At 35.1% G+C, this 25023-nt stretch overlaps 1 protein-coding gene across 11 annotated transcripts in view; it reads left to right on the plus strand.

Annotated features, from left to right (window-relative positions):
• Positions 1-3363: 3363 nt before the first annotated feature.
• LOC144970816 (la-related protein 1-like) overlaps positions 3364-25023 on the plus strand; it is a 58956-nt gene continuing 37296 nt past the window's right edge. For all 11 annotated transcript variants that reach the window (XM_078910859.1, XM_078910856.1, XM_078910857.1 and 8 more), the window contains exons 1-3: positions 3364-3446; positions 6742-7113; positions 12189-12638. In XM_078910859.1, the coding sequence (XP_078766985.1) occupies positions 6825-7113; positions 12189-12638 (739 nt within the window). In that variant the 5' untranslated portion in view covers positions 3364-3446; positions 6742-6824. The remainder of the gene's footprint in view (positions 3447-6741; positions 7114-12188; positions 12639-25023) is intronic.

The following is a 25023-nucleotide window of genomic DNA, read 5'->3' on the forward strand; positions in this document are numbered from 1 at the left end:
GAAATCGTAAAAGTGCAAGTCCATTATAGATGCTTAATGTTCGGCTTGTGTTGTATGAAGATGAATTGGGTTCCATCAGATCCACTGAATAAATCAAGCACGGAGATCATGGCGAAAGGGCAAAAATATGTTATTCAAAACATGTATATTTATTCATTTATTTATTTTAAGTTAAAATTTTTGGATAATGTATTCACGTATTGGGTACCAACACGCATCATCGATATGAGACTCTGCTTTTTACGAAAAGAGAAACGACATCCCACCATTAACACAAGGACTCAAATTTCACGTGTACAGAGATTACTCAATGATGTGCATTACACTGACAAAGAAACCTCGCTTATCACATTTTTAAGATTCTATGTGTAGTTCACTTATTTTAGAGAACACGCACATTGCTGACCTGGGGACCGCATATTTCACGTTTTAGAGACCACAGACATCGTTTATCCGAGGGCGCATATTTTTCACGTATTTAAGATACCACAGGCATAGAGGATCGAGGGACCGCATATGTGACCCATCGCCTCAAAACAATATCAAGTCGGGATTAGCTAGGTACTGGAAAATGAATATATAGTCACACAAATGGAACTTGAGACTAATTTCTCTTCATTGTGGAAGAAAATAATAGATACGATTTCTCACTTTGAAAAGACACAAAGATCGTATTTCCCATCATTTTAATAGATTACAATGTGAAATTTATTGTAAGCTTCAATTTAATTACGAAAACAGATAAAATTGACGTTTCGGGTTTCCCCTTTATCAGCAAAACAGGATGAATGAAACACTACAGACGAATAAGATAATGTGGTAGTGGCGTTGTTAAGATGAATGATTCATACTTCGATATACTGCTTATCTTTGACATTGGGATTGTGCACTTCACGTAGCCTGTAAAAAAAAAAAATGGTCATCTTAGATCTGGAAGCTGTTTATAAAATACACTCATCGACTTCATCGCAAACCATCGATATGATTTCAGAATTGTATTTGTGTTACGTAACTTAACACTTGGATAAGCATGAATAAGTGGTTTGATAAACTAATGAACATTCTTTATTGTTTACCGGATCGATGAGAGTAAACGAATGATAATAAAAATCAAACGCAATTCAATAATAATAATAATAATAATAATATAATAATAATAATAATAATAATAAAATAATAATAATAATAATAATAATAATAATAATAATAATAATAATAATAATAATAATAATAATAATAATAATAATAATAATAGCATTAACGATGATGATGATGATGATGATAATAATAATAATAATAATAATAAAAGAAGAATCCTTGTGTGCGTGTTGCTCAGAACTCATTCAGAAATGGAAATCACAGAATAAAGTGATTGATACGGTTGCATCAGAGGACTTGACATGATACGGTTTCTGGTTGAATCATTGTCAATTCTACATTTTTAGCATGACTGTGGTTAGACGGTAAACTTATTTTTTAAATTTTCTTCTCCCCATGTTTTATCATTTTCAGGTAAAACTTTTATAAATGTAATAACAATAATCTGAGCTTTTATAAAACACAGTATCCACTAAAAATGTGTTACTAGCCAGGTGTGTATGGGCGTCTTGGTTCCTAGTCAGCAACAGCATTTTCTCACAGGAACTTCGGGATATTAAGCCTGAAAGGTACTTCGCCATTCTTTTTATCTTTTAAAAAAAGTTAACGCGGTTTCGGATCAGTTCTTAATTTTCACTTGAATGTGGTGAGAAAATGTGAATTTAGAATCTTTTCCAAGGACTCAGCGTTGCGCCACTTATAGCGAGACTTTAACCCAGGACCTAATTGTTACAAGCCGACTGTTAAAGTTCAAAACCTTAAAGCGGTAAATATTTATATCAAAATGTGACCGACTTGAAGTATATCAAGTAAGATTGTGTAAAACAAGAAATCTTTTTATTGGATCGATTTTTGCTAACAGTGCTCTGTCGATGCTAGTTTTTAAATGATGTGTAGTTATCCGAATAGAGCAGTAAAGTTAGGTGCCCCAAACGTAAACAAAGGTCGAGAAGCACGTGGCAAACCACATGTTCCTGTCTTGACAGCTCACGTTCCAATGTAAATAATAGAAAAAAATAACCTTTAAAATTTGGCTGTTAGGTGGCAAAAGAAACACATATTCATAAATACTCGATCATGCATCAAATAATGTCTAGATATGGATATTTTATGGAACAAAAGGTAAAATTTTCTAAAATTTATCAAAAGTTACAGTCTATCTATTTTTAGACCAGAGCAAATTATTGCGCTGGTGTGAACAAAACGAGAATTATTCGGAGCCTGATTTTCATAATAATTTAGCCTTATATTATTATTTCTGCAACTTTTAGATTTTATGTAAACATATTTTCAATACTGAAAGTGTATTGCCTACAACTCAAACTACAAAATTGGGAGACCTATATTGTGCGTAAATTATTCCGGTCCCTAACGGAAATCACTAGCAACTTGTTATTGTTTACGTTTGGGGCACCTAACTTTACTGCTCTATAACTTTTAGATACTTGTTAACAAAAAAAAAAAAAAAAGATACATAGAGGATCGCGTCAAGAAAGAGGACTTAACTTCAGAAATTATTTTTCGACAGAATGACAAACCAGTGCAGTATTTCAAAATATTTTAAAGCTCACAATTAGATATTGGTCATTTTTTGTTGTTGAAAAAATAAAAATACAAATAGATCTTAATATAGAGCAGTAAAGTTAGGTGCCCCAAACGTAAACAAAGGTCGAGAAGCACGTGGCAAACCACATGTTCCTGTCTTGACAGCTCACGTTCCAATGTAAATAATAGAAAAAAAATAACCTTTAAAATTTGGCTGTTAGGTGGCAAAAGAAACACATATTCATAAATACTCGATCATGCATCAAATAATGTCTAGATATGGATATTTTATGGAACAAAAGGTAAAATTTTCTAAAATTTATCAAAAGTTACAGTCTATCTATTTTAGACCAGAGCAAATTATTGCGCTGGTGTGAACAAAACGAGAATTATTCGGAGCCTGATTTTCATAATAATTTAGCCTTATATTATTATTTCTGCAACTGTTAGATTTTATGTAAACATATTTTCAATACTGAAAGTGTATTGCCTACAACTCAAACTACAAAATTGGGAGACCTATATTGTGCGTAAATTATTCCGGTCCGTAACGGAAATCACTAGCAACTTGTTATTGTTTACGTTTTGGGCACCTAACTTTACTGCTATATAATAATTGAAATGATTTCTTGTACTCGACTACACTGAATACTGCTGAAAAACCAACTACTCGCACACTTTGGTTGCGACAGAGTAACAGAGGGAACTTCCACGAGGGGTGAAAGGTTGTTTTTTTTTTCAATTTCCGCAAATTAGCGCATGCGTACTTTGAATTTATGGTGTGTAATGGCTATTCACATGTGGTAAGTTTTGGTGTAATTTGCATTGAAAAAATATTTATTTCTCAGAACAGAGGCCAAGAGCAACTATATCAACATATTATTTGTAAAATGTCATTCCTCCATTTTTACTGCGCTATAGCGCAAAGTTGTGGTCGCGAAGGGAGAGTCGGAACTACCGTCCATATTCCCATGCTCGTGAACTTTCTGTGTCCCCCAACCTCAAACACATGGTGGTATCCAGCTAACACCAAGGTGTAAACAGACGAAAGTCCACAGCTTGCCTTGTCCCATCAACATAACATGGTTTTTGTTGTTTTTTGGTACATACCTGAATTGATATCCACTATTTATTAGGCCATTGTTTACAATATTGCTCTAATACTAATGACTAATGGCTTCATTGTCGTTGGCTGCGAGTGCGAGTCTAGAGAAGACAGTTGTCTCTCTAGAGAAGAATGTTTCATGACATTCATGAATGATATCAGATGTAGCATTATTCTAAGGATCCCTCATTCTCAACAAAGATCCATCCATCATCCATAGGATTGCTTTGTTACTTGGCCTCAGTATCTTGTGTTTTCTCGATGATTATCGCCATATTATTATTATGTTCACAAAAATTCTGAAAATGAAAATTTTCGATAGTAATCATGATGGAGTATTAGTATTATGAGTTATCTCCTGATGACTGATGGTATTTAATATTTATCCTATACCACTTTACAAAGGAAAAAAAATAGGCGTGGAATTAGTATCGTATTCAAATAGTCGAGTAACATAAACAAATAGGAAAGTGCCAGAAGAAAACTTTTTTTATTCTCTATATTGTCTTCTGGCACTCTCATACTATTCATACTCACTTCATCTCTTGTTGTTACCAACATGTGCTCCACTCACTTTTCTGAATTAAAAATTCACCCCAAATACCGGAGCATACTCAATCTCAATTGTTTATATGTTATGTTATATTATATGTTTGTGTTGAGAATATTGTCTATTAAGCTTAATTGCTGGCCAACTAACTTCACGGAGGTTATGTGGGGTGGACCCGCGATCTCAAGTAGTTGTTGAGAGAGAGAGAAAGAGCTCTAATAAAGACCTGAGTTAGAGACGATCTTTTTTGGGATCGTGGATAGCTCATACGGTAGAGTCACGCTCTCACCGGCCAGGCGGAGTTGTCGTGCTAGTAAGGTCGCGGGTTCAAACCTCCATCACCGCTGCGTAAATTTTAAAAACAAATATTCATATGTTGACTCTTTTGACAATTTTTAAAATTTTTTTTACACTTTTCTATTGGATAAGAAGACAAAAAACAAGGTCCCTAAAATTCCATTTTTAATCATTTACAAGAAAAACCCTTGACATGGACGGGGTTCATAGACGGACAATAAATTACCACATTGTATTCTCTATGGAATGTTGACTAAAAGATGCTGTATGCAAAAAGTCAGGATTTGTAACAAAAAGTGGAAGAGTTAAAATATGATTAAATTGTCTCCGGTTTGATGTGAACCTGAGTAGCCAGACGGTGAAAGATATTACACAATATTTCTCTAAAAATTCTGTAAATATTACATTTGAATAGTTGCTGGTGTTGAATATATGATTTTTTGGGGGCGATTGTGAAAAAAATCAGCCTAAATCTTGGAGAAAATATGGTAAACCTTTTTAACAGGATGAAAGTCATCATGTATGACTTGCTTATTTGACATTTCTTATACTTCCACTTCAAGACACCTGAGTAATAACACCATTTTAATATTAGTCATATTGTATCTTGTCTTTCTCCTCTTTTATTGCATTAATTTTTTTTTAGAGGTCATGTCTATAGTTTTTCGAAGAATTTCAGTCGAAATTATCTATTGGATGGATATAAACAAATTGAAATTGAATGAAGAAAAATTTGAGGTGCTGTGTATAAAGAACAAATCTTGTAGAAATAGTATTAAAATAGATAAAATTGATGTAACAGGTTGCAAAGTTTCTATTTCTAATTTCCATGTTCGCAATTTGGGTGCATTTTTTGATAGCAATATGTCCATGAATAATCATATCACCAAAATTATCCAAAGCTGTCACTACCATCTGAAAAATATTGGTCGCATTAGGTCCTTGATTGACACTGAAATCACTAAAACGCTTGTCACTTCTTTCATTCTTGGTAGACTTGACTACTGCAATGCTCTGCTCATTGGTTGTCCCAATTACAATATTCAAAGATTGCAGAATGTTCCGAACAGGGCGGCTAGATTGGTGATGTTATCAAAACGTGATGATCCTATCTCCCCTGTTCTGGAAATTCTTCATTGGCTGCCGTTAAGGCAGCGCATTGAGTTCAAGGTGTTATGTTTTTACTCACTTCATGGCCTGTCACCACCCTATTTAAACGATCTTGTATCTCAATCTCATTATACACCTTGCAGATCGCTAAGATCTAATAGTATGTTTCTTCTGACAGAGGTACCCTCAAAGTCTTTTGTTTCACAATAAATCCTTCCTAGTGACTGCTCCCAGGTTGTGGAATTCCCTTTCTTATAATACTGAGAATAGTGAAAAGTTAGAAACCTTTAACAAGAAATTGAAAACCGAATTATTTAGAAGAGCGTTTCTCGACAATTAATGCTTTATGTTTTAATTTAGGGTAGTAGTGTGCATGTAAAGAGTTTGCGTATGAGAGTTTCCGTATGTGGATGTACGGGTGTGTGTACGTGCTAGTGTGAATGCCTTTATATAGTCTGAGTGATTGTAAAGCGCCATAGAGCACTTGTCAGTGGATTAATGGGTGCTGTATATTATATTATATTTGTAGAGATCATTCATGGGTCTACTGATGATAATTGACATCAAAATTATAATTGTGTGCTTTAGGATTTATCATTAAGGATGTGAAACTGGCAACTTTGTTCAGGTTAAAGTACAAACTAGTGTCATCTACACAACTGTCATTATGGAATCTCTCCGTCTCAATTGTTGAATCCATTAGAATTGATGCACTGTCAACTCTTGGTGGCTCTTTGGTAATTGACCCTATCAGAAAAGAATTGTTATAGTACTAGTACCTTTGACAATACTGTGACACTTTTGTTATTGCTTGTTTAAATTTTATGAACCGTTCACCTTACACATTGGCCCATTACTACGTGGATGTTTGTTGAAAATGATGTTCAATGGAGATCTAACACAGCTAACACTTCAATCGAGGCCTTGTTCTGGGTATAAGTTTATTTAGTTGTCTGGTTCCAATGTTTTACAATATGAGTGTTTTCATTTTATATGTTATTGTTATTCAGTTTGGTTTTCAATGTCTTGATTACAGGTAAATCTGAATGTAAAACGGTTGTTGCCCAAGTAGCAAGAAAGACATTGCAGTTGAGGGTTTTCCATTCCAAGTTGGGATAGATGGCCGCAACAGTTGCTGTCAAGAATTCTCAACCTTCGGACAATGTGCCAGTTGGGGCACAAAATAACAATGATCCTATAAAATCTGATTCACAGCATGATGAAGGCAAAAATATGGCTTTATCGGAGAAATCTAACACAGATAACAAAGTAAATACTTCTAATAAGGAAGATCAGCCAGTGAAATTTGTTGATGCTCCACCGCCTACCACTAACGTCTGGGCAAAGAGAAGTGAGAAAATGACAGTTGAAAAACCACCTCCAAATTCACCTCCCAATAAAGCGAATGGTAAGTTTATCGAAGATGGTCATTTTTTTTTTCAAAGTTTTAAGGCTTAGGTATAATTTTATAGTTTGATAGTAAGCATTATTAATTTCCAATTTCAGAAAGGAGAATTGTCTTTTTGGTTCGTTGTTTTTAATTGTCTGCGGTTGTGATTTCCCAAATTTTCTGTTGTTGAGAGCTGATTTGTGATCATGGGTAGGGTCAGTTTTCCAGTTAATTCTGATCATGATGATAATAATTGTAATGTTTCGTGGAAATCTAAGGACTACATCTATTACTATAATTATTTCAGTTGGTTATTTACTTCTGATTTTCACGAATGCTTTACATTTCGACGGTGTCGTTCTCAAATTGTGTATCTGGTTTTGAATAAATTTTACGAGAGAGATAGAAACCATTGTACGCATTCTCTGTGCACAGCAATATCTGTCATTTGTTATGTAATATTTACGCTGCACCTAAGCGTCCCAAATGAGTAGGGTATTACTAGAAAGACATTCTGAACATTGTTAGGTTTTAAACATTTCCTGTTACTGTTGGAGAATGATACCATCGATATATTCATATAATTATCCATACATATTTTACACTGAATGTTCTTGGATCTTATTTGTGGTTTCGTTGTATGTTATATAGGAGTGAGTATCTTCCTCCTGAAGATTTCCATCTAAATGGTGGTTTGTCTACACCCATCATCATCACAATTTCACACTTTTCAAAATTTTCTATGAATGAAAGTCTCACCACAACCATTACATCGACATCCCTACCACTGCTACTATTACAACCGCCACCACCCATAGTACAACTGCTACTGCCACCACATCATACCTATGATCACCACCTTTACAACAACCACGACCATTACTACTACCTCTGCTCTAATCATATCACATCATCATCTCTAGCATCACCATCACTACTGCAACCACCACACCCACAACTACTACCAACAACACATTATTATCCCTATAACCACCACTACTACAGCTATCACCACATCATCATCCCAACCACCACCACATCATCTCTACCACCACCACTACTGCACCCATCACATCATCATCCCTATTTCTACAACTACAACGACCACATTATTATTCCTAGTACCGTCACTACTGCAACCACTGGGGTTCTTGACCTCTTTTGGTCTTGGGTTTGTAAATTTGCATCTTGTCTTGTTCAGATGTTAATCCGGAGGGGTTGGTAGGGTAATGACTGGTTTTTCTCCTGCTTTAAAGTATGATTATAATTGTTTTGTATTTTGGAAATTAGATCTGTTTTCGTTTTGTCTAGTTTGAATAGTTTATATTGTCTTGGGGCATCTAAGTTTGCAGATATATTTTGTTCGCGCAAACTTTTTGTCCAGCAATTTGGGATAAAAATGTACGCAGGTTAAAGATTGGCTCTCATTTGCAAATATTCATGTACACTAAAATTACTTTAAACCGAAAAATACCTTAAACCGCAAAGAATTTAATAAATTGTAATAGTTTCTTGATTTTCTTTGTACTAATTCTTACGATGAACCGAAATACTTCTAAGCAGGATTTAATCATGCCCGGCGATATTCAACAGAGCGTAAGTTTAAGATGAGGGTGATGGGTAAGGGGGGGGGGGAGAGGCAAACACTTCAATCACTGCACTTGGGCTTGGCCAACACCACAGTCGCACAGACTGGAAAAGGAAGACAGCGGGTGATTGGCAGGCAAAAAATGAGGAAATAGGGGGAGTTGGGGTGTAGAATCACGCAAGCGAGATGTTCTTGCTCGTGTGTTGATGCTTTGGAACTGACTGGATTTTCAACACGACGATAAGGAGGGGGCGGGGGGTAGACAACTTACCATTGAAATACCATTTCATTTCCACTTTGTTTAAATGTGTGTGTGAGTGGGGGGGGGGGGGGGGGGGTTCTATGTAATTAGGCCTTTGAATCTAATGGCTTTTCAACAAAAGAGAGATGTGTAGTAGACAGCTTAGCATTGACACGCCTTTTCATTTCCATTTCACTTCACCTCTGAGTAGCTGCGCATCATTCATTATCAATTATCGCACAAGAACTTTCGATCTTATTTTAGCTTTTCATTTTACTAAAAGATGTCTAAACTAAAAGAAATTACTGTGCTCACACGTTTGAGTTTAAAATCAAAATACTATGTGAAGTCGATGAAAAAAAAGTTGATCAAGACGGAGATGTGTAAAATACACAGCATCCCGAACTCAACTCTTTCAACAATTTTGAATTGAAAACGAAAACCCCCAAAAATATTTTTAAGACACACACAAAAAAAACAACAATTTATTGGTTACGAAGACGGCATTTATTCAACAACTCCATTTAACGGGAAACCCATGATGCGATTAAATGAACAAATTCCTTAAATAGTTACTACCCTTGAAAAACATTGCAAAACGGGAGCTTGCTTTAAACCGAAATGGTTTAGAAGGTCCCCAAAATTTCGGTTTAAAGTAATTCTACTGTACTTTGTCATTCAATTGTCAAAAATGATAATTTGCAATAATAAGCCTCTGATTTCAGTGACCAAATATGTATCATACAGGCCTGTAAATATTCCGACTATTGTCGGATTTTCGACAGTACGATTTTGCTCTATAAGTGCTAATATTTAGGGGGAGAATAAATTTAGTAAAAATAAAAATCGTAACGTCGAAGAACAGAAACAATAAAGAAGAATATTAGAGAGTTTTATTTCGATCCTCGATATCTGATTTTGTTCAGTTTCAAACGCAGCATTGAGAAAAAGCTTTTTATTTGTCGCATCAAAGACAACACAAAACTAGGCCGTCTATCAGTTAGATGTATTATCATGCCACCTACACGCTCTGCTAGACGTGGATGTATTCACTGCCTGGCTACTGTGCCACAGCCAGCAAGAGAGGGTCGCGATGTTCGCGCGAATCGTCGAACTCACACCTAGTCAGCAAATTACTAGCACGCACAGAAGTGTGTCGGACCGGACCATTTCTCTCTATTATGCTACCAACACACATGCATTTCTCCATGTATCTTTTCTTCTTCCCTTGGATTCATTGGTTCTGTCCAGATGTGAGACTGAACAAAAATAATGCGAAATAATTATTTTTCCTCAAAAACTCTCACACGACCACACCACTTCTTCTTCTTCTTCTTCTTTTATTAGAATTTATCCAAATAAACGAAAGCATCAGCGTAACATTTTAACACAAACAAACAGGAGCGAATATACGCAGCTTCCCATGTCAAGTACTAGATACACCACAAATGAGGGTACTCTCTCAAATAATTGGGATTTTATTTTATTTTTTTTTTTTTTTTGGTTCCATAAAATACGGACCTCATTATAGATAAGTTGGGGGAAAGTGACAGGATTTGACTAGTCAATTGACGTGCCATATTCTGTGTTGTGTTTTTTAATTAATCCTTAATCCACATTTTTGTCCTGTTGTGTCTATTTTCCTGTGTTCAAAAAGTTCCGCTCACACACACTAATTTTAATATCTACTGTTCAACCACGATTTGGTGGGGAATATTGAAATAATACTGTCTAGGGGGATTTTCCTGGAATAAATAATGTTAATAACTGATGCAGAATAGGCAAACATTTCTGTAACATTTTTAAAATGGTAATCAATTGGGATTCCTGGCGTGCTACATTGCAGCATGGTAATATTCACATCATGCCAATGCCCTATGTTAACATAGATAAGTTGAGATCTTTTATGACTGCGCATTTGAGCAGAAGACACAATGAACAGCAGTGTTTTTTTTTCGATAATCTAGCAATTGACTTTTGTCTAATATCAACATAAGAGATAATTGACCAATGGTATTCATTACACTTCTGGTCCCTCCCTTTCTGATCAATGCGTGCCACAATTAGGTAACTTCAAGGGGTTGGGACTCGTCCTTCCAATTGAGTTGAAGGAGAAGATCAATTTGATGTTGATTTACATATTTCATTCATTGCTGGAACACGTTTTTAAAAAAGCTTGATTATGGTGAAGATGGATCAACTTTGCTATCAACAAAACCTGCGTAAAACACCCAAGCTGACATTGTAATCTATTTAGTGCGTACTGAAATGGACGACATGACTGCCAACTGTCCCGATAATATTGGGACCTTCCATATTTGGCAATCTGAGAAAGAATATGAAAATAAAATTGGTCTATATGTATGGAAATGACCTTTGTGTGTCCCAGGATTTTGATCTTTTTTTTTTTAACTAGCAAATTAGACAAGGAACAGAAACCGCTCTAGATTGTATTATTTAGTATTCAAAATACACTGCCGTTTTTGGTCATGGCCTCATTGTGTGGTATGGTGTCTCGTTTTAGCTCTTTGAAAAGTTAACCTCTGTGGGACAACAATCAGTGACTTCTTCAAATCCTGTGGCTAAAAGTCAGCAATACTTCTTCGATGTGGGCCCATTTTTTGTACCCCCCAGTATATTCCTGTTTGATGTTGGTTTGAATTTTTAAAATTTGGAATTTATTTATTTATTTTTTGTTCTGTACATTTCATTTTAAGGCTTATGGCATTATGCTACTCTCCAGGCTATGTCGATATATCCCTCTTGCATCGTGTTATTTTCACCAATTTGATTCTCCTACTCGATTGATGTTATCGTGACTTTAGTACATTGGTTCTCAACCTTTTGCACTGGGGATGGTTAAAAATGGAAACGAAATTTTATTGACCGTTGACAAACACACTAGTTTTCATTTTATTCCAATTTAACATGCTTTTCTTTCCGTTTTCCTAAGGTCAGATATAATTATTGCATAAGTGTAAACATGATCCAAATGCCCCAGTAAACTACACATTCATACATTTCAAGATTGTAATTCAAAACAGTGAATTTAAGTCTATTCCATCTCTGTTTTCCTTGATTCCCAATGACTTAGCACTGAGATGGATATCACTGCGTTGCCCCATAATCAGTGGGATTTGAGATATTTATTGATTTGTCCTTAGTTTATGATCGTAATTCAATTATTCTATACTTGTGCTTATCGTTGTATTTCTTTTATAATTTTCTTTTTTTTAACTCTTTCTCTCTCCTGTGTAATTTCAGAGTCTGTTGTAAATCATGAAAAGAAAGAAGTTAAACCTGAAAAGAAAGAAGTTAAGCCTGAAAAGAAAGATAGTAATCAAGAAAAGAAAGACCCTATAGTTAACTCCACACATGGTAGTAAAAATCCACCTCCGTCCAAGTTTTCAAAGAGAAAAGGGAAGCCTGATAATCCAAAGCCCGACAATCATAAACTTGAAGTAAAAGTTGGTCCTAACAAAGGCAAGGAGAAAGTTGGCTCCCCTCCAGTTGAAAATGTACAGCCAAAAGTAAAAAAGTTTGATGAGAATTATGTCGAAGCTCCTCTTCCATTGGTGAATCCTTGGAAAAAATCGCAAGATGGTGCGAAAGGCAAAATGGTTACAGATGAGGACCCAACACCTGCTGCTGCTTCTATGCCGACTGTTCAACGTGTCCCAAAGCCAGTTGAAACTGTGCCTGTTGCTGTAGGAGGTGAGTATTTTTTATGTGCATTTTCATTATGATTATGATACTTGCAGATTTTCTCTATTAGTCTTTTCGAGTTTTTCTCAGTTTCTGTGGTGTGAAACGGCTAATAGCAATTTATTGCTACCCCTTGGGTAGGGCTCTTATCTATTCAAAAGTTTTTTTCTGCCAGATCTAGCACCCAGAGGGGGGGGGGGGGGTCGGAAATCTTGACTTCACCTGGGATCAAACCTGTCCCTTTGCATTTGAAGTGTGTGCTCTCCTGAGCTATCGGGTCCCTCTCTATAGTAATAGTGTAAAAGACTTATTTATAACCCATAGTATTGGTTTCTAATACAGCCACTTGCAATGTCATAGTAATATATTGCTTTGGGGATTGAAAATATTCTCTCTCTCTCTCTCTAAGAGAGATTTGGTTTCATGGAGAGCAATGGTTGGCATTTATCACCTGTCAGTTATGCTGATTGAAATTGTTAGGATAGTCTGGGGTTCTGTTTCAAGCAAAGCAACCAGATCCCTGGAATATTTTGCTTTTGTCGTTGTTTTACTTTTCCTGTTTGTTTGATTTTTGATTTTTTTAATAATTGGGTCGCTCTTTTTTTTTTCTTTTCTTTTTTTTTTTGTTTTTTTTTTTTTTTGCTTGATTTTGATTGCATTATGACCTACCTCTATTGAGATTTCTTATTTTTGACCGGTTCTTAGCTTAATGCTCATCTTGATATCATTTCATTACATGTATTGTTCAGCTAAGGAATGAATGTTATGGATAAGCTGATCGATAATTGTGGGTTAAATTATTTTTTCCCCCAGCCTTTTGATTATCATTGAAAATATGAAATTTGTATGTCAGTTAATGGTGATGTAGTCATCTCATATGATTCAAATACTAATTACATTCTTTCCAAAAGCGTGTTTGTACTGCTTAAATCCTGGTGCAGATTAATCTTTTGTAGATGATATAGTGATGATGAATGGTACAATTTTCCACATAGGTGCTCAATTAATATCTTGTTCATTTGCGGCTTAAGGATGTCACGATTGCTATTACCTTGTGGGTTCATGTGTTAGTTGCAGGAGTGTCAAATCTTTGGAATGCTCTGGTTTTGCAGACTTTTTTTTTTCCATCATGATGTGACACCTTTGGTTTTTTACATATCGACCTGTCTCTGTTGACATTCTCCTCCACCTTATTTGGCTGCTTCTTATGTGTTGATAACTGAATTTCAATTGGTCATGCCACCCATAGTTCACAATTTATCTAATGCAGCTTATTATTACGCAAAATGTAAGATCTTTGATGAAGTCAAGATGTTTTTCTGTTCCTTTTCGCTCACCCAGCATTTATTGGGTAGCTTGGTCTATTATAGATCAAGGGGAAGGTACTTTGCCACCGACCAGCGTCCTATTCCAGCAACAGCAAGCAAATGATTGTTTAATACTAATGACATAATAATAATAAGCTGTCCTTGAAGTATTTGGAGACTATTTCATTATTTTAGGTTTCAAAGCAGTTTGAAATTATCTGTATGGGTCTTTTTTTTAAAAGACATATTCAGTGGCTCTTGAAGGTTCCGTATGTTTACACTGGATATCTCAGTTTTAAATCCAATTAATACAGCTACTATGCTACTTTTTCTTAACCCAGCAGTATTCAATGTTTCCAAGTTGCTATGACAATAGAGTTCTTCTCTAGATATGTTGTAGTCTGACAACGTTATTGGTTGAATTGCTATTCAAGCCTTTTTTTTCTTTTCTTTTTTTTTTTTTGGCACCCGTGGGGTAATAAATAGTTATTTTACAAAAATTTTAACGATGGTTGTACACTCCAATAGTTTTATGTATCGGCTCTGTATAAATGCGAGAGAAGGGGTTTTGAGAATATACAACATTGGTGCTTCTGTAACATTTTTCATGCGTGTTTAGATCAGATCTGAAAAAGTGTGTATGAAAGATACCAGACAAAGAAAGAAAGAAAAAAGAAACATCCAAAAAATCAGTCTACTTCCACTGGGGATCAAACCTCAGACCTTCTAATTACAGACGTGCTACCATTACGCCACAGAGGCTTCGGTGGTTGAGACAATTTTTCTACCAATTATATTCTTCACAAGGGTACGCGTTTTACTCGGTGAACCCTGGCTTGTATCAAACAACACATACATTGGAACGGGAGGACGAGGACGAATTATTTGAGTTGCTCCATTAAAAAAAAATTGTTGGAAATATCAAACTAGGTTACTAGGGAGCAGGCACCGATGTCAGATAAGAGACTGAACTAATGTGTATGAAAGGTGCCAAAGCAAGAAAGAAAATTACGATCACATAAAATTAGTCCTCCTCGACATGGGATCGGACCTCAGACTTTCTGATTACCGATCAGACGTGCTACCATTTACACCACAGAGGCTCTCGATAGTTGGGACAATTTTAATACCTTTATTCTTCTCAAGGGTACGCGTTTTACGCTGTGCAGCCTCGCTTGTATCAAACAACACATACATTGTACACGAGAGGACGAGTACGAAGATGTTTAGTTGCTCCATTTTTTTATTTTTTTGAAAATATCAAATTAAGAAACTAGGGAGCAGGTACCGGTGTAAGTTCTGAAAAAGTGTTATTAAAGGTGTCAGACAAAGCAAGGTAGAAAAATAAGAGGGGCGACTGATTGGGGATGTTTTTATTGTTATTTTTTTGCTGTGTTTAGATCACATGACTATTCCCGCTGAATAGCGGGATCGTGTTTATGGTCACAAGTCGGGGTAAGGGAGGGATTGGGTTTTATTTTTTTTTAATATAAGCTTTTTAAAAATTTTTTTTTACCGCACATGGCGTTTGCCCGTTTAGGGTCGAACGTCCTCGGTGTTTTCAATTTACCATTGGGCTGTGTTTGGTATCTCTTCCTTCGTTAAAGTAATAGTAGTAATTGTAAGTGAACAGCGCGCAGCTGACGGGCCTGCAATATTTTGACCATACATAATTTTTATTTAATTATTTTGTTGTTGTTATTATTGTTTTATTTTTATATATTTTTTTTTTTACAAATGTAGTCCCATTTGCTACATACGCATTTGCTGTTTATGCAAGTGCTATAAAATTTAGTGCTGAAGGTCAGTTTTGTATACGTCATTCATTGCACACTCAGGTAAACATTGATAAAGATTCTTGTCATACCTTAGTCCCCGGGCTTGCTGAATATGGCCTGTAAAACAGAAGGTAAAAGTAACATTTTTGATCTGGATGTGACGGGGAAGAGGAGGCGTGGGGGATCGAGCGAGCTGTTTTTATTTTGAAGGTCCAATAGTACCAGGCTTCATCGCTTTCTGTCAATTTCAGGATTCCCGTTCCATCTTGTAATTTGTAACAGAAGTTTTCACCAGCCGTTATTTTATTGCGGTTGTATCGATATGTTGCTCCGTTGGGCCATGTCTTCATACGGAGGAAATCTTTCCCAGGCTTGTCAACCATTGTGAAGTGGCATGTTTTAACAGAGGACGGCAGTGCCGGTCGTCGGATATAGTCTCCGGTGTGGGTTAGCCCTTATACCGCCAGATGGGTGACTAGTTATCACACGATTTTCTCGGTCATTTTATTAACGTTTGAAATTACACGTCGTTCTCTGTGTTGGTTATATTGATCAAGCGGTAGAACGGTGGGTATTTTACTATGACACATACCATCGATAGTAAATCCTGTGTAGTTCGCCATGTCAATCAATCACTGCCATTGTTTAAAGTATGACGATTGTCCGAGAGGCCTGGTTATCTAAGTGGCTGTTGGTAAAACATTGGTTGTTTCCCTCATTTTTTCGAAACTAGATTATTGTAACTCCCTGCTTGTCAACTTGCCTCAGGCTTCTATTAGACAATTACAACTACTGCAAAACAGTGTAGCAAGATTAGTTTTTGGCAAAAAAAAATTTGGCCTCTCTCCACTGGTTGCCCATTGAAAAGCGCACATATTACAAAGCAGCGTGTCTTGTTTATAAGTGTTTGGCTGGTATAGCACCGGCATATCTCACAGATCACGTGGTCATGTGTAAATTTGAAAATTACACTTTAAGATCATGTAATGACCAAATGAAAATTTCGGAAAAAAGATCAAGAACAAAATTTGGTGATAGATCGTTTGCTTGTTTCGGCCCCAAGATTTGGAATGAACTACCACATGGTCTGAGGGAGTGCAAGTCTTTACTTACCTTTAAAAAGAATCTCAAGACACATTTTTACTGTATTTGTTTTTATTGACTCTATGAATCCTTGATTTGGCTATGAATTATTATTATTATTTTTTTTTTTTCACTTAAAATTGATATTTATATTGTAAAGTGCCCAGAGCTTGTGTTTTACACGAGAATGAGCGCTATATAAATGTGTATATTATTATTATTATTATTATTATTATTATTATTATTATTATTATTATTATTATATTATTATTATATATTATTATTATTATTCGTATCCTCCTGTTGCTGTACTGGCACTTATTTATAAATAAGCTCAATAGCTCGTCGTCTTGAAAAGAGAAAAATATGAATTTTGTTTGAAAATATGAAAATAAGTATATGCTCCATTCTGGGTCAGAGTATGACTATGAAATCCAGTGATTATTCCTTGGCGGTTGTCTCTACTGCCAGAGTAGCAATGAGAGCTCAAACTAATGGATGCGTAATTTGAGAGCAGTCACGGGTGGCTTTTTTAGCTGCTCCTTTTTTATGCCTTTAGTATTTTACACTGTTGATATTTAGTCATACATATCTACCTTAGCGCACTAATTGATTTCATAATTGTGTATGTTGCATCATAGTCTATATAAATGATATCTTGATAAAGTTTTCTGGGGTTTTTTTAAAATATTTTTTTAAACGTGTGACAGTCTTGTCAATTTGATGGTTAAGATTGATACATAAGAATGAACTTCTATTCATCCTCGGAGAGCGTCTCTCTCTCTCTCTCTCTCTCTCTCTCTCTCTCTCTCTCTCTCTCTCTCTCTCTCTCTCTCTCTCTGCGAGCGACGCAGTGCAGCGCCGCAAAGTGAACAATGTGGGCTAAGTTTCTTGCCAGGAGTAGAGCGGCCTTATCGTTCTTCAAAGATTTATAAATAGTAATATTTATACACCTATGGCGTACTTCCTTCTGTTTTTGTTAACAACCAGCTGTGTTTGTCCGACCGGGTTTGGGGTGTGTGTCACCAATTTCGCGTTCGAATTTGTCAAAAATCTACTGGTTACCTATGGCCGCTAGTCTCGGATGACAGCGTTTTGTCAAATTCTTTTGTCTCGAAAGACTACCACATCACAAGCAACGATGGCAGGGGCACGCGTTTTCCGTTTGTTATTACGAATGATGGACAGTAGGCAGATTAGGATTCGTTTCTCATTGTCGTCATTCATCGATTTTTTTTTTTTGTGTGTGTATATGTATTTTGTCGTTGCATGTCTGTTATGATTGTATTAGTACTCTAGTCCACTGTACTACTTTTCCTGTTTTATCTACTCTTCCCCCCCCCCCCCCCCCCCCCTTTCATTCGTTTCATGCTGTAAGTATGAATGAATGCTTGAGCTCTTGGCGTGCCTCCCTCTCCTGCTATCCTCATCGATGAGAGGAAGGACTATCGGATTAAGTAAGCTGCAGGTTATTGTAAACTTTGCTTGAGGGCTTCCCAATGGACAACCAGTCCTTTCGCTTGCCCCTGTCGTCTTCCTCGGTGAGAAATTGGTGTGCGTGTTGTCCCTTTTTGCTTACCAATCCGGGCAGGATCGTGCTCCGTGCTCTTTGCTTGCATAGGAGTACAGTGACATTTAAATCTGGTCGAGTTCTCGAGTAAACAAGTTTCAGTTTTTGTTTGTTTGTTTACTTTTGGGAGATGTAAAGGTTCTGCAACACTTTAAGGTCGTGTCGCTCGCCGTGTTATCATTATTTCAAACGTGTTTTATCAACTTACCTTACATTATACTATATTATTATTATTATTATTATTATTATTATTATTATTATTATTATTGTTATTATTATTATTATTATTATTATTATTATTATTATTATTATTATTATTATTATTATTATTATTATACTTACATAATATGACATCTTGAGTGGGTTGAAAGGCGTTCATTTACCCTCCCCACCCTTCTCTCTCTCTCTCTCTCTCTCTCTCTCTCTCTCTCTCTCTCTCTCTCTCTCTCTCTCTCTCTCTCTCTCTCTCTCTCTCTTTTCTTCTTCCCCCCCCCCCCCCATCCGTGTGTGTGTGTGTGTGTGGGGGGGGGGGGGTGTCAGAGCATTAATATATATATTTCGGGTCTTGTGCAAAGGAGTCTTAGCTGAATATAAAAGTGTGTTGTCCCTTGAGGGCACACGAGAAGAATGGGATTTCAGAGGGTTGGGGGGGGGGGGGGGGGTGACATCTTGGGAGAGGAAAGTAGAGTTGGTTTAGAGATAGATGATCATAATTTATCCGTCCGCCGACCACTCGCCATCCATACAAGCTTGTCATTTTATTTTGCTGTGGTCAATGGATCAACTCGCATGGTCTTCTGTAGTTACTTTGGATAATCTGTGAGGTTTCGCTTTCTTCATCCAGTCAAGTCTGGTACACGTTGAACTATTTGTTTTCCTGTTTGTTTGTGATAGTGCTTTTGAACAGTAAATGATAAATTAATAAGGTTGATCTACTCGTGGATTTTCATGCACCAAGGCCGCCATGCCTACCACTACTAAAATTTGGTTAGTTGATTTAATCGTTGACGATTTTAACATTTTTAAAGAAGTGCTCGCTTTCTGCTAGTTTATTATTATGAATATAAAATTAATAACAACGCGTAGATCTTCGATTTTTAAGCATTTTAGTCCAGAGCTTTACAGATAGATTGACCACATTAATTTAGTCTCCAGAGGCAGAGTAACAGATAACCAATACAATGGGAGAGGTCTTGATTCGGTTTTCGTCCACCCGAGTCATCAATTACTGGATGTGTTGCTATCCAACGATTGGATATAAATATAAACACACTGCTTTGTTTATGAACATGGTTAACAAATCCATGGGTTAAGATGAACAAAATGGCCTATTGGGATGTTGGATTTTCAAAAACTGTTCACACATTATTTTTTATTTATTAAGTATATCATTTTAGCACATTTTGCAATGCGACCTCTAACTGGAGCACCTGAAATAATAATATAGACCGTCCCCATTATCTAACTTTAATAGTTTCGATATAGTGTCCCGATCTATATAAAGAGATTAGGCCTTTCTTATTTATACCCCATTTACTCACTTTCATCTCATCGTTCACGTTCTACTATTTCTTTAAAGTAATGCTCTATACTATCATGTCATATAATGTAATTTTGCTTCTAATTCGTCGTTGACTCTGTTCTTGTCATTAAATTGTCAAACCGGAAACGGATTTGTTTATTTATTCAGTTACTATACTTATAAATGGTTTTTCTTCTCTGATTCTTTTGTTTCAGAGTCTGTCTCTGCATATTATCAATCGTTTTCCCCCCAATTATGACCCTCCGCCTACATCCGTCGTTATGTTGGAGTGTAGAAGGCAAAGAAATGTTTGTTCAACATCAATATTACAATAGGGAGAAGCGAAGCCCGCAATTATTATTCGTTATCATATTTTATACATTTATTAAATTGTAAGCGTGTGTTCAGATGCAAACATATTATCGCCGTTTTGGGACGATTTGTCTCAATTTTGTGGCTGCCTATTGAGTTTTTGATTCATCATACCACAATTTGGTACAAACAACATCCTTGGGAATATTATGTTACGGAAATTGTTTCTGTCTTAAGATGTTTGAATGATGGATGTTGTGTGACTGTTTAGCTCTTTGAGCTTGTATTATTATTATTATTATTATTATTATTATTATTATTATTATTATTATTATTATTATTATTATTATTATTATTATTATTATTATTATTATTATTATTATCAATTATTATTATTATTATTATTATCATCATTATTATTATCCCTGGAAGTGGTCACATTGGTTATATGTTTCCGTCGAATTTCTTTTCTTGTGTGGTGTCTCTAAGGCACTTGCTTGACCTTGGCCTGTTTGGTTGGCGATTTTTTTCTCCAGGAAAAATTAGGCATGTCATCCGAGTCAATCGAAATATGCGTGTTTGATATATGTGAGGGTGGCACATCGACCTACACTTCATTATACGTATTGGAGAAAACGTTTTGAAATGCGTTGCTCGGATTGTACAATTCGATAAGCACATATGCTCGACTATTTTCATTTATTTGTTGGGTTTTTTAATACTCACATAATTTTCCATGATGTAATATTTATTATGGATCCTCTTATGAAACCAGTTAAAATTATATACGTAAGAAATTAAGTATTAATTGACTTTATAGGAGAGTGCAATACAGTTAATGTTTATCAATTTTAGAGGACATACCATTAGATCACAACTTATACAAAAATATACGTACATAAGATCTATGCAGACTTGCAACTTGCAACTTAATAATATTAATTACTTGAAAAAATAATAATATACTTTTGTTTTGGATGGGTGTTTGGCCGAATTCAGAAGTGTTTTTTTTCTTCTCTCCTTTTCTCTGGGGTCAAGTTTGTGATTCAACACTTACTGTTGTAAAATATATTTATACTAAAAATATTGATAATTTTGGCAATGTTGCTCGACTACCTCTTCTGAATTGTACACGTGCAGCATAAATGGGATAAAAACATAAATTGTCTTCATTAAATTGTGTATGTTTTATTGTAAAGACGACTCTCTTTCCACTGTGCGCTTATATGACTAAGATTTCTCAAAAGTGAAAGGAGAATGGTGACCAACTGCCCTGATAAATTTGAGACTGTCCCAATTTTGGCAATCTGTAGAAATATTGAAAAAGGAAGAAAAAAAAAATGCTGTTGATAATGTGGAAATAGACCATTTCATGTCTCAGGACTATGCTTTTCTGACTAGCAGATCAAAATAAAGAAAAGAAAAAGCTCTATATCTAAATCATTTTATATAATAGTCCAAAATAGTCCATGCATTCCGTTGTATTTTTTGTTTGTTTTTGTTTTGGTCTTGTTTGTATTTGTAACGGTATCCCGTTTTAGTTCTTTGAAAAGTTAGTAGCTATGAAGAAGTGCGACTATGTGGTCTAGTGGTATGACACTCTCTTTCGGATCGGAAGGTCCTGGGTTCGAGCCTCGCGCTCGGCGCATAGTTGAGTCCTTGGAAAAGGCTCTTTGCTCACTTTCTTTCACCGTACTCAGGTGTAAAATGCAGTGGCGGTTCTAGCCTATTTACAGTGGTTGGGCAAAGAAGATTCGGTCATATATATATATATATATATATATATATATATATATATATATATATAATATATATATATATATATATATATATATATATATATATATATATATTATATATATAATATTATATATATTATATATATTTTTTTTTTTATTTTTTTGTTTTTTTTTTAATAAAAATTTTTGTTGATTTTTTTTTTCGCCTTTAAACAAAAAATATTTCAACCACCAATAATCACATTCACAATGAAATGACAATACCAGTAGATTTTAATTATTCCAAACGTAATCAAAAATGAATCACGAAAGAGAATACAACTAAAAAATAAAGCGACGAGACATAACGCGACAACACCTTGACAATACAAGTCCATTTCCTTCACTCGAAAAATTAAAGAGATGCTTTAATCCCTCAACGGCGATATTAATATTGCTTTTACATATTTCTGGTTTTCAGTAGTACGTAGTAACCTTAAAGTTTTCATGGAGAAGCAACAACAGCGATATGACTCGAGTTTCATTCAGAGCTCAAATTGCATAATTTTTTACTGCTGTCTTGGTGGTCAGAATGATTGTGCCGGTGGTGGTAGTGGTTGGAATAGTGGTAGCGGTGGTGGTGGTGGTGGAGGAGGAGGAGGAAGACGAGGCGGTGAGGGGTAATTATGGTAGTGGTTTTGGTGGTGCTGTTGGTTAGAATGATAGTTGTGGAGACGATGACGGAAATTGTATGGTGATGTTGATATTGTTTTTATTTCTATTGTTGTACTTGTTGTTAATATTGTTGTTGTTGTTGTTAATGATGATGATGATGATGATGATGATTATGATGACAACGACGATGTCGTCGACAATGATGGTTACCATACGATATTACAAAATTTATTCAATCTTAGGCTTTCGCCAATTAATCATACAATTTGATGACCACATACATGAAAGTGGAAAATAATGGCAAATGGGACCAAACAATAAACTGATACCATTAATAACCACCAAAAAAAAATACAACAATAGTAATACCACCAATACGTACAATAATAATAACAATGATAATAATAATAATAATAATAATAATAATAATAATAATAATAATAATAATAATAATAATAATAATAATAATAATAACAATAATAATAATAATAATAATAATAATAATAATAATAATAATAATAATAATAATAATAATAATAATAATAATAATAATAATAATAATAATAATAATATTACCATCATCATTACTACTACCACCACCGCTACCACTATACCACCATCACCATCACCATCATTATTACGTTTCCAATTATTTTTTCTCGTTTTTTAAAATTTGATATCTATCAAAACAGACGAAAATTCCGGTGATTTTTTTAAAGGGTAGTTAAAATATCTACGATTTTATTAGCCCTGAAAACTACGATTTTTATTTTCCTATCTAAAGTAGGCAGGTCTGCTATGACAAGTATCAGTATCAGTTCCATAGTCAAAATAAGACAAACAAAAACAACGTTTATTTAATATTAGGCTTTCGCCAATACTTCATACAATATAATTAAGACAAAATAATGTTACCAATCTCTCCTCATGTATTCGTTTGACTATCGTCACAATAATTACCGTGTTATCTTTGCTCCTTACCCAACCAATCCCTTGCTTCCCGCCTCTTCATCGCGAACCATCTTATGTATGTATTAGCTTCAGGACGGGCAAGTACGGAATCTGCCCACCCTTCCGTATTTCCTCTATAACTTAGAATTCAACTATCTCCTTACTCAGAAGAGTATTTCTCGTATACTAATTCAATTGTTGAGAAAACCAAAATGGTGGTTGTATTTTATATATTTATTTAGTCGTGACTTTTGAATAAAAGTGTTTTGTTTTATTAGAGGGAATACAATAGAAAATTACATTGTTTTGCAAAAATATTTAGTCTGGCAATAAAAATACAGCGGTAATTACTTTAAGAATAATAAAAAAAAAAAAGAATTAACAAATTAATTTGTTAAAAAACAAACAAAAACAAAAAAAAACAACAACAACAACAAAACAAATAAGAAAACAATTTAAATAAATGAGTTTTGAGAAACACTAAAGAAAACGAGGGAAAAAAAAAGAAATAATTTAAATGGATAAACAAATATATTAAAACAACACAAACTAATACTAAATTGATATAATATTAGTAAATTAATAAATTTAATTCAATACTGGAACCTTCCCAGCACAAGTAAGGCAATAAATAAGAAAAAGTTCGTTTGCCAAAATCTCTATTTAGTGTACACTGGTTAATAAGGTGGGCTCATTTGAATTAGCCCGACCTAGTACTAGAGAGGCCAGACAGCAAAATCACCGTCAGGCGACGTGACGATGAGATGACGATGTGGGCGGAGTGGAGTGGTGTGGGGGGGGGGGGGGGGGGTGATAAAAAGAACAGGAGCGTATCCTGGTTTATGTATTACGGGATGCATGGTGATTCGCAATCTATCAAAAATACACACAAATTGATTTCAGTACAAAGTATCAATTTTAAGTAGTAACTTTTGAAATTATCTAATTTAGATTTGATTATTTCGGACCTGGTAATACAGCATATAACTTGAAAAAACAGGCTGGTATTTGCCCACCCTGCCCATTATTACCAGCCGTCCCTGGTAAAATGAGTACCTGGCCGTTAACAGCTCTGTCTTTGTCCGATAAACTTGTAATATAGCCTAACAGGCGTTATGTTCCGTCCTACATCTTAAATGCTGCTGTTGACCAGGGAACCCTTGTAAAGCGCTTTGAGCACATTAAGTGGATATTGCGCTATATACAGCTCAATTTAATTTAAGTATGCATTGAGTTTAAATGTAGTATGCATTGAGTTTAAATTTAGTTATCTCGAACTGGTTGTTGATTGAGAGAGAGAGAGAGATGCGACTAAAAAAGCATTCGGATCAGAATAGCTCGTTTAGAATAAAATTTGGTTTAAACTTATTGCAGTTTATCTGAATCAAGTTTACATTTAGCACACTAACTTGATGAGCTCGATTGTTGTTCCTTTCTGCATTTTAGCAGCTGAATTGATCCGGTTGTTTTCGTATCTC

The sequence above is a fragment of the Berghia stephanieae genome, chromosome 4 (genome assembly GCF_034508935.2).
Source record: "Berghia stephanieae isolate SIO BIC M18660-M18661 chromosome 4, UCSD_Bste_1.3, whole genome shotgun sequence".
In the NCBI taxonomy this organism is placed as follows: Eukaryota; Metazoa; Mollusca; class Gastropoda; order Nudibranchia; family Aeolidiidae; genus Berghia; species Berghia stephanieae.